At 52.6% G+C, this 8,472-nt stretch overlaps 3 protein-coding genes across 4 annotated transcripts; 1 reads left to right on the top strand and 2 right to left on the bottom strand.

Moving 5' to 3' along the window:
• On the bottom strand, positions 1 to 1,972 carry LOC113211577 (dehydrogenase/reductase SDR family protein 7-like). Of its 2 annotated transcripts, none has more exons than XM_026429987.2 (7): positions 1,824 to 1,972; positions 1,413 to 1,547; positions 1,193 to 1,339; positions 892 to 1,111; positions 691 to 775; positions 448 to 608; positions 1 to 362 (listed from the first exon to the last, which is right to left on the bottom strand). In XM_026429987.2, exons 1-7 carry the CDS (start codon positions 1,824 to 1,826, stop codon positions 88 to 90), a joined length of 1,026 nt encoding a protein of 341 aa, XP_026285772.1. In that variant the 5' UTR covers positions 1,827 to 1,972; the 3' UTR covers positions 1 to 87. The 2 variants fall into 2 exon arrangements, with proteins under 2 accessions (XP_026285772.1, XP_026285773.1); XM_026429988.2 differs by lacking the exon at positions 1,824 to 1,972 and adding an exon at positions 1,627 to 1,766.
• Positions 1,973 to 2,094: 122 nt separating this feature from the next.
• LOC113211576 (uncharacterized) lies at positions 2,095 to 6,260 on the top strand. The gene is made up of 15 exons (XM_026429986.2): positions 2,095 to 2,230; positions 2,357 to 2,499; positions 2,605 to 2,790; positions 2,866 to 3,234; positions 3,301 to 3,469; positions 3,551 to 3,711; positions 3,783 to 4,055; positions 4,132 to 4,246; positions 4,318 to 4,590; positions 4,658 to 5,030; positions 5,156 to 5,295; positions 5,375 to 5,572; positions 5,643 to 5,860; positions 5,933 to 6,044; positions 6,119 to 6,260. Exons 1-15 carry the CDS (start codon positions 2,135 to 2,137, stop codon positions 6,188 to 6,190), a joined length of 2,898 nt encoding a protein of 965 aa, XP_026285771.1. The 5' UTR covers positions 2,095 to 2,134; the 3' UTR covers positions 6,191 to 6,260.
• LOC113211580 (uncharacterized) lies at positions 6,055 to 8,085 on the bottom strand. The gene is made up of 3 exons (XM_026429990.2): positions 7,563 to 8,085; positions 7,324 to 7,461; positions 6,055 to 7,241 (listed from the first exon to the last, which is right to left on the bottom strand). Exons 1-3 carry the CDS (start codon positions 7,683 to 7,685, stop codon positions 7,161 to 7,163), a joined length of 342 nt encoding a protein of 113 aa, XP_026285775.2. The 5' UTR covers positions 7,686 to 8,085; the 3' UTR covers positions 6,055 to 7,160.
• Between the last annotated feature and the right edge of the window lie 387 nt (positions 8,086 to 8,472).

Raw genomic sequence — 8,472 nt, 5'->3', positions numbered from 1 at the left:
TTTTTATTGAATACTGATGTACTATCACAAGCAAAAAAATCATTAATAAAAAGTAACAATTTTTCTGAAAGTTTTCTAAATTTAAATTCACTTGACTTTTTTGTCATCACTTACATTCTTATTGCTACCAGCAACTTTTGCTTCAGCAGCATTATTCTTGCTTTTGGCATCTGCTAACATTTTGTTGGCTCTTTTTTGCATGATCCAAAAGTATAAACTTGGGCTGAGAGACCGCAGTAAAATGGCAAGGCAAGGCCCAGTAGTTGCAATAACAACTTCCTTTTCTTGCAATACAACACTGTTTAATATTTGCTGGGCCACATATTCTGGTGGGTAACCTCCAGCAGTTGTCTCATCCATAACTAAAGATAGATAAAAAAAAACATAAAATGAGGAGTTTGCAAAAGAAATATATGAATAAAGGGAAGTATATCTGTACATACACACCTCCATACTTTTGACCACTTCCAGTGACAGCATTTATTGAAAGCTGTGTCTGCACGTATCCAGGACTGACGACTGTTACATGCACATTATGTTGAGCAATTTCTGGGCGCATGCTGTCAAAAAATGCCTGTAAAGCATGTTTTGATGCAGAATATGCTGACCTGAAAATTTCCATCCTTTAAGATCGGAGAGGGAATGAATACATATCCTACAAAACAATTAGATAGGGAACTCAAATATTACCTGAAAGGTATGGCAACACGACCTTGTATGCTACTCACTGCTACAATATGACCGGCCTTACGTTGAATCATATAAGGTAAAACTTCTATAAAATTTTACAAGAATGAGGAAAATTAAAACTACAATCCAAACGATAAAAACAGAGGAAAAAAATAATATCCTATGCAGATGTTGGTAAAACAAATGATTCTTAGACTTTACCTTTGGTAAGAGCTATTGTACCAAAGTAATTAACTTGCATGACTTGCATATCCACTTCAAGTTTTGTTGATTGAACACTACCTCGTTGGCTCATTCCACCATTATTGATTAATATGTCAATAGAACCAAAAATTGAGATGGCTTTTTGAACTGCTAATGGAATTGATGGAATATCGGCTAGATCAAGGGTAATTACAACTGGTTGATGTGCTGGAGCCACCTAAAATTTTAACAAAAATTATTTGGAATGTCATCTAATGCAAAGAAAAAACAAGGGGTTGGAAAGTAGAAAATGACTGACAGAAGTATGAGCTCGTAAAAGATCATCTCGAACTCTTTCCAGTTCCTTTTGTCTTCGCGCAGTAAGAATGATTTTGCAGCCTGCCTGGTAAAATTGATGAGCCAATGCCTCACCAATTCCTGAACTTGCACCAGTTATCAATACGACCTGTTAAGTGTGTGAAAGTCATTAAAAAAATTAGATGTGCTCAGTATAATGACTGCAAAGGAAACTTACTCACCTTGCCTTTAAGCTTTCCCTTTAGAATTCGCAAGCGATAATGTTTGTACAACTGCATTGTGATCAATGGCACTGACACTGGTATGCAAAGTGTACTAATAATCCACCAAAGGACTTGCCAGTTCATTTTTTTCGCCTGGTTCAAGAAATATACAAAATTAAATCACTCGGTTTCACTCGGCATTCATTACTGTTTTATCTTACGCAACAAGAACCTTATCATGCAGCCACAAAATTGAATGGGCACATTATGAGGAAAAAAAGAAAAAGGACAGAGAGATAAGAGAGTGCAAGGGTACTGAGGCCGAAAAGATAACTTGAGTCTATAATCTGTGTACTGACAAGACTTAACAACCACAACCTTAAAGTAGCAATTTTCGTAAAACAAAGAGGTAGTTTGAGTTGGGTTTACCATTTTCCATATAATAATGTCCTAATTACACGATAGTCAACAACAGAGTAGAGGCTCCTTTGTCAGATTCAAAATATTCGTGTTTTTAAGCTCAAAAAGGGGTGTGAAAGATAAATGCAAACACAACATGGTTACGACGTCATTCGACCTCTCTTTACGACTTCGAGAGTTCGCCTTCGATTCCGTGTCCGTGTGGCTGTGGCTCCAGCTCCAAACGGAAACTGCATTTGCCAAATGACTACAGTTAGAAAAGTGGACGTTACACATGGACGTGTTATTGCGTTATTGATGAAAAACAAACCTCAAGCAAAATGGATCAAGATCTACTGAAACGAATCGCAGGGCTAAGTCAGGACGCGTTGTTTGAAATGAAAAAGCTCTTAAGATCCAGATGCGCTGATAGACAGGTGAGATAGACACATCAAAATCATATGTCAAAATTCAAACCCACACAAGAGCGTGGAGGGTTGGACCATACTTAAAGACTCCACGAGGAAGTTGATTTGTGATGATTTTTGATTTTCCACGTATAGCTGTCTGCGGCAGATGCACTGGAATCCTGCTTGCGGTCCGAGTCTCTGTCACACCGATGTCCTTTGAGAGAGTTTATGTTGGAGGAAGACATGGTGGGCTTTTTGTGTGACGCCATGACCACAAATTCTTGGCCACTGTTGGAGTAAGTCAACCTGGGTAGAATCACTCCAAAATGTTGCGGCCCACGAGAGCTATGCAAGGGCAACACGGTAGAACTGTTTCTTCACCTTGCACCTATCTCCGGCAGGCGCCTCACTTCCGTCCTGGAGCTACTGTCCGATTCGGACAAGATGCTGCAGGAGGGCCACGCCGTCCTCGCCGCCGAGGCGTTGCAACGCCGCGTGCACTTCCTGGGGCTCATGGTGGGCTCCTCCACGGATTGCGAGTCAGCACTGCGCGCCATCCTGGGCCTCCTGTCCACGCTGCTCCTCAGGTAAGCGAGTGCCGAATGTCGGGCGGTGTATCCGGTGGCCCGTTGTTCATCCATCCTACCTATCGGTTCTTCCAGGTGGAAATCTTTGAATGTGCGGCGAAGAGGGGGCGTGTCCGGTTTGTGCACACCTATGGGTATGCTCTCCACGCTGCGCCTCGTCCTGGAGGCGGGGCTCAAGGACTCCACCTCCGCGGCGACAACCTTGGCCGCGGCGCACACTCTGTGTGGCCTTATAAACCTTGTCGTCGTTGGAGCCGAACCTGGTGACCCTTACAGCCTTGCGGCCTCTATCGCGTCGTGCGTGCGAGCGGCTCTCGCCTGCCTGCATCGCCTCCTGGAGGAGTCGGCCGAGGAAGCGCCGCGCAAGGACGATGACGAAGACGAGGAGCAGCTAAGAAGCATGGCCTGTGAATGCGTGCTGTCGCTCTTGACGCACATCATAGGGTGAGTGAGGCGAGCGGCGAGCCCGGGCGCTCCATTTCCCCATACTGAAGGAGCTCCATGTTCCAGTGCGCGGGTCGCCTGCGAGGAGACACTGGGCCGCGAGGACGACGCCCTGCTCGTCTTGGAGAGCCTGGAGGACGAGGTGCAGGAGGCTGTGCTGGAGAAGTGCCTGCCTCTGGTCATGAGGGAGGCGACCGCCGCCATCAAGGAGAGCTTGGGGCCGGAGGCTGCTGCGGTGAGGAGAGGGGAGGTGTCCACTTCCACTTGTATCGTTTGCGTTGCGCTTTTGCCCGGGTAATCTTAGTTGTGCCTCCAGGGCAGCGAGGAGGATGTCCTTGCCGGCCTGCCCGCGCTTGTCGGTGTGTTGCTGGACTCCCTGCAGACCAGCTTGTCGAAGGGCAAGGACCCGGTGGCATTATCTGACAGGCTGGTCTGCGAAAACTTCCTGTGGCTGCTGCCCACGCTGCACCGAGTCGAGTACGTACAAGCGCCATGCCCAGTGGCAATGTGCGGCTACCACAGTACAAGTTTCCTTTTCCTTTATCCAGTCCAAGCTACGGCGCCCCCTTGCGCCTGCTCTTCGGCGTGCTGGCGCACCTGGCGCACGATCTCCTCGACGCCGGCTCCTGGTGGGAGGGCGGCGCAGAGGATCTGGCCTCCTTCTTGGACACAGCTAAATCCGTCCTCCCACTCAACAACTGCGAGTGGCCCAACATTCTGGAGATGCATTCCTACACGCCACCGCTGCCCTCCGCTGGGCCGCCCGCCGCGGCTCAACTCCTCGTCCTGATGCTCGCCTACTTCCGCTTCCTAGCTGACAGGTAGAAGCCACCCCTCCACATTAAATAGCACCAAAACTTGCAGTCAACTGACCGTTCAGAACTCACGCCGATGCAGCGACTGCGACAGGGAGGAGATGCTTGCCCTCGCTTGTGGCCTGCCAACCTACATCCAATCGCTCCCGGCCCGCACGCCCGTCAGCATCCTCAAGATGACGTGGGTCTCGTATTCGGTGCGTGCCGCACTCACTCTACAATAAACCGCGTGTGGTGGGTCGGTGCTCATCGCGGTCCTCTCGCACAGGTGAGCTGTCTGATGGCGGAGGAGGCGTCAGCCGAGAGCCGCGCGGCCGGCACGAGGCTCGCGACGCTGCTGGAGCAGACCGAGAGCGTGGAGCGCGCCTACACGCACCACCCCGCCGTCCTGTTCTGGGCATTCCACGGGCGGAGTGGCATGCCGCCCCAGCTCCAGAAGACCGTCGCCGAGCTGTGGCTTCGCGACGGCGACGCGCCCTCCAACGTGGCGCCCATGCTGGAGCTCGTCGCGGCCCACCCCGCCGCGGTGCACCCTTTGCTGGTACGGCCTTCGCAGCTGGTCAGCCCCCTCCCCACGGCATCCTCATGCCGGCCGGTCCTGTTCGCAGGACGTGGTGTGTGACGGCGTCCCGGAGGCCGCGCAGCGAGCGGCGCGTGTCCTTGCCAAGGCGGCCGCCTCCAGCGGCACCGTGGCGGCCGACCTGTCCGCGGGGCTGTGGGTCCGCGTGCCCGTCGTGCTGTCGAGCTCGGCCTCCCGCCCGGACCCGGCGGGGCGGCAGGACGGGGGCTGCGGCCTCCTGGTGTGGCTCGCCGCCGAGGTGTTCCGGCCGCCGCCAGCGGACATGGTTCTGCGCGTGGCCAACCTCCTCGGCGGCGCCCTGGGCCGGCAGAGGCTGGGGTCCGAGCCGCACTACCTCTCCGCCGCCATGTTCATCCTCCGCAGGCTGCTGGAGGACGCGCGATGCCGCAGCGACCCGCGAGGTAAGCACGGCGCCCGCCGGGCCCCGTCGAGGTAGGCAACCCAGCCGCTACGACGCGCAGCTGCGCTGTGCGTGCCTACGCGCCGGGGGCTGACCTGGCTGAGCGCCTTTTGGCTTGTCCCGCAGTGCACACGACGCTGCTGAGCGACACGAGGTTCGCGCAGGCCCTGCTGCTCGCCGCCAGGTACAAGGACGCCCGGACCTGCACCGCTGCCCTGGATCTCCTACGCCTGCTCGAGCAGGACAACGCTCTGCTCAAAGTGCCAGTAAGTGACTAGTGGCTACACAACACAGTGACGGCCTTTCCTGATCGAAATTCGCGACCTTCTGCTTTCCCACTCTCAGGTCGTACAGAGCCCGCAGACATTGGAGATGGGAGTTGTTCTCTTAGCCGTCAACAGTGTGCACCTCGAGGTTTTCGAGGCAGGCCTTCTCCTGCTACAAGAAGTGCTAAAGCCTAAAGAGCAGTCGTTCGTAAGCTTGGAACAGAACGAGAAATTTTTAAGATCGGTCTACTTCGTTTTACAAAACAAGGCTATTAAGGTACTCCTACGGCAGTACAAATTGATCATCTATTGACATATAGTGTGCTGTAAATCAATTTCTCAATCAGTTCAAAGATCTGGCTGCTCTTGGAGTCACCGTGTGGACAGTGCTGAGGGAGCTCTTGTCGCAGAGCGAAATGATCGTCCACCAGCCTTGGAACCACGTACTCGTCAGCTTCACACTCAAACAAGGCCCAATGGACGAGGCGAGCATCGAAGTCTTGGCTTTCCTTTTACGCTGGCTGAGCTTGCTGGCTCCTACAAAACCCCCGCAGCCGACACCTCGGTAATATTTAAGAGGTATTTGGTGAATTATAACAATTATAATGATAATAATTTAATCGGTAAAATGCTGCAGGCGTCCGTTGCGTTCGATGTTAACTGAGACATGCATCGAGATTGCAACCGCTTTGGTCAATGCGGATAAGCAGTTCCAGGCCAGCGTGATAGCACGGGATATCGGAAAGGCGGTAAGGAACATTTAACTCAGTATTTAGTATATGTAATTGAAACATTCTAGAAACATTGTTTTAAAATGTTGTAGTTGCTAAGAGTTACGGCGAATCTTCCGACCAGCCTACATCAAACTGTCGAAGAGATAGCTACTGAACAGTGATCAAGAAATTATTGCTTATTTACATTTTAATCAAATTTTACCGTAGGAAGTCTTCCAAATTTAATTCAGTACACACACGGGTTGACATTAACAAATCAAAACGATGCAAGTTTTCCTATTCTAAAACTATTATAATTGATACATCACAACAAATCAAGTATCATTGTTCCACATCACACGAAAACTACAGAATTCTTAAGTTCAGACAAAATAATACTGACGCTTAACTTTCATCACAGATAATCTTATTTCTAAGTACCCAATTACCAACGAACGGCACAGATTACGTACGTGAAAGGCCTCATTTCAATATGGAATTTTGGCCAGCTCCGCACTCGCAAGTAATCCTATCAGGCAGGCCTGCTCGTTCCCGTGTTCGAATACCGGCCCCAGAACCTTCTCTCTTCCCCCTGCCCGCGTCGTTCTCCTCGAGCCCGCTTGACCTGCGGGGGAAGCTCCCCAAGCCTGCTTAGAACTTTTTGTCCGTCTTCCGGTCGACGTGCCTCCTTTGCGGGGAGGGAGCGGAGCAGAGCGGAGCAGAGCGAGCGGGCAGCCATCGACCCATCGCCTCCTTCCCTTCCCCGACCCTGCCGGATTACTTGTGCATACATCAGGAATGTCCGCAGTGGCCTGGCCATGGCCCGGCGGCCCTACACTAAGCTAACGAGGAGGAAGCCCGGACGTTTGGCACCGTTATTGGCACCGCATTCCTTATCACGGCGTTATCAGCTATTGACGAGCAACTAATGTAACAATAAGTATATATAACAACAAACAGATTCATCATCACAAATAGCGTCGTCCGCGACGACACAATCTCAATCATCGCGTGACACTTTAAACCAAATAATAAGCTTATGTCATCTGCGCTAGCGCATGTAGCTCAGTGTAACCCTGTAACGTCAAACGAACTCGTGCTTTAGTGCTTCGTGGCCCCAGTCCCAGGGCCGCGCCTGGTCGTGGGCGTCGGTCACGGCCGCTGCCGGTGCACCCGCTGAACAAAGCAACCCTTGAACGAGTTGAGACGCACGTCGATCTCCCCCTCCTCCAACTGCAGGGCAAAAGTAATGAGAAATGTGTTAGGAGAGACGGGACCCGAGTCGCATTTCAAACAGACGTCTAGTCGATCTTACCTGGTCGGACTGGTAGATCTCCGAGTAGCAGGAGGGGGAGACGCACTCCCTGACGCAGCGGACTCTGCTGATTGACACCATCTGACTGCAGCTCGGGCTCTGCTCACAGGCCGACTCGTACTCGTGAAAGGCCATTTCCTATTGATGAACACATTAATAGTAAAATAAAGGAGAGTAAGTCCGAGGCGGTCCTGGACACGACAAAAATATTCCATTAAGGTGTTGTCTCGAATACTTACGTTTTTACTTGTCTCCTTGTAAGGAAATTCGGGGAAGGAAAATACGACTTTGTCGGGCACTGCGGCAGCTGATAGGACCAGTGCGGCTAGGAGGCAGCAGAAAGTTAGGTTAAAGACGGTCATGTCTGAACTGCTCTCTGCTGCCGGCACTGCACTGACTCGGTGCGACGGTGCGGTCTTCACTGTCGGGGTCGAGGACAGGTCGCACAGGTTCGCATTTGTCACTCCACCAGGTAGGGGATCGCAGATAAGTTTTCCCGACGCGATCACCGGGCCCGGTGTCCCCCGCGTCTGCTTGCGGAGTCTGCCGCGGACGCTGCGGCGCTGATCAACTACTCGTCGGGGAAGTCCACTCCACTCCCAGGGCCGCCCCGGGCCGAGCCCAGCACGAGACACTCGGACAGGCGCGTGCACTCTTCTAGCTGAGTCTCTTCTTCGCGACGTCTCTTTCGACGACTCGGATAAAACAGAGCGGCCCCGGTGAGCACTGGACGGGGCGGCGGCCGCAGGCCGGAGGGGTGGGTGCGATATTGATCGGGGATGGGAGTGCGGGGGTGGCCGCCGTTCGGCCGCCGTTCGGCCGCCGTTCGGTCGCACTCGGCACTGGCGGAAACGGCCGAAGTGTTTCGCGCCACGGCTTCGGAGCAAGTGCCGCCAACCATTGCGGAAGATCCCTCGGCGGTGACGGCAGGGAGTGCCCAGTCGACTTTGAAATGACCGAAAGAGCCAAATTGCCAGGCGAAAAAGTTTGCGATGGCTCACTCCTCTCAGCCCACGGCCCATGGGAAGTGCGAAGGTCGCGTCTGTCAGGCGCACCCGACTCGCGCAGGGACGGGGTAGAGATTTAGCTGGGGGAGGAATGGTACGGGTCCCGCGTGCAGCCCCCGCCGCCCCCTCCGCCCTCGCCGCG

Source organism: Frankliniella occidentalis, unplaced genomic scaffold, assembly GCF_000697945.3.
Source record: "Frankliniella occidentalis isolate FOCC.00 unplaced genomic scaffold, Focc_3.1 Scaffold334, whole genome shotgun sequence".
NCBI classification, from domain to species: Eukaryota; Metazoa; Arthropoda; class Insecta; order Thysanoptera; family Thripidae; genus Frankliniella; species Frankliniella occidentalis.
This window is presented reverse-complemented; position numbering and strand designations above follow the sequence as displayed.

What these genes read in the sequence shown, in the direction of transcription:
- LOC113211576 (XM_026429986.2), top strand. Translation starts at nt 2,135, where the DNA reads ATGGATCAAGATCTACTGAAACGAATCGCAGGGCTAAGTCAGGACGCG. An exon ending in ACGCTCTGCTCAAAGTGCCA is followed by an intron (nt 5,296 to 5,374) that starts GTAAGTGACTAG and finishes TCCCACTCTCAG; the next exon opens with GTCGTACAGAGCCCGCAGAC. An exon ending in TACAAAACAAGGCTATTAAG is followed by an intron (nt 5,573 to 5,642) that starts GTACTCCTACGG and finishes TTTCTCAATCAG; the next exon opens with TTCAAAGATCTGGCTGCTCT.
- LOC113211577 (XM_026429987.2), bottom strand. An exon ending in TACAATAGCTCTTACCAAAG is followed by an intron (nt 776 to 891) that starts GTAAAGTCTAAG and finishes AAAATTTTATAG; the next exon opens with AAGTTTTACCTTATATGATT. An exon ending in CGTGTTGCCATACCTTTCAG is followed by an intron (nt 609 to 690) that starts GTAATATTTGAG and finishes GGAAATTTTCAG; the next exon opens with GTCAGCATATTCTGCATCAA.
- LOC113211580 (XM_026429990.2), bottom strand. Translation starts at nt 7,685, where the DNA reads ATGACCGTCTTTAACCTAACTTTCTGCTGCCTCCTAGCCGCACTGGTC. An exon ending in ACAAGGAGACAAGTAAAAAC is followed by an intron (nt 7,462 to 7,562) that starts GTAAGTATTCGA and finishes GTTCATCAATAG; the next exon opens with GAAATGGCCTTTCACGAGTA. An exon ending in AGATCTACCAGTCCGACCAG is followed by an intron (nt 7,242 to 7,323) that starts GTAAGATCGACT and finishes TTTGCCCTGCAG; the next exon opens with TTGGAGGAGGGGGAGATCGA.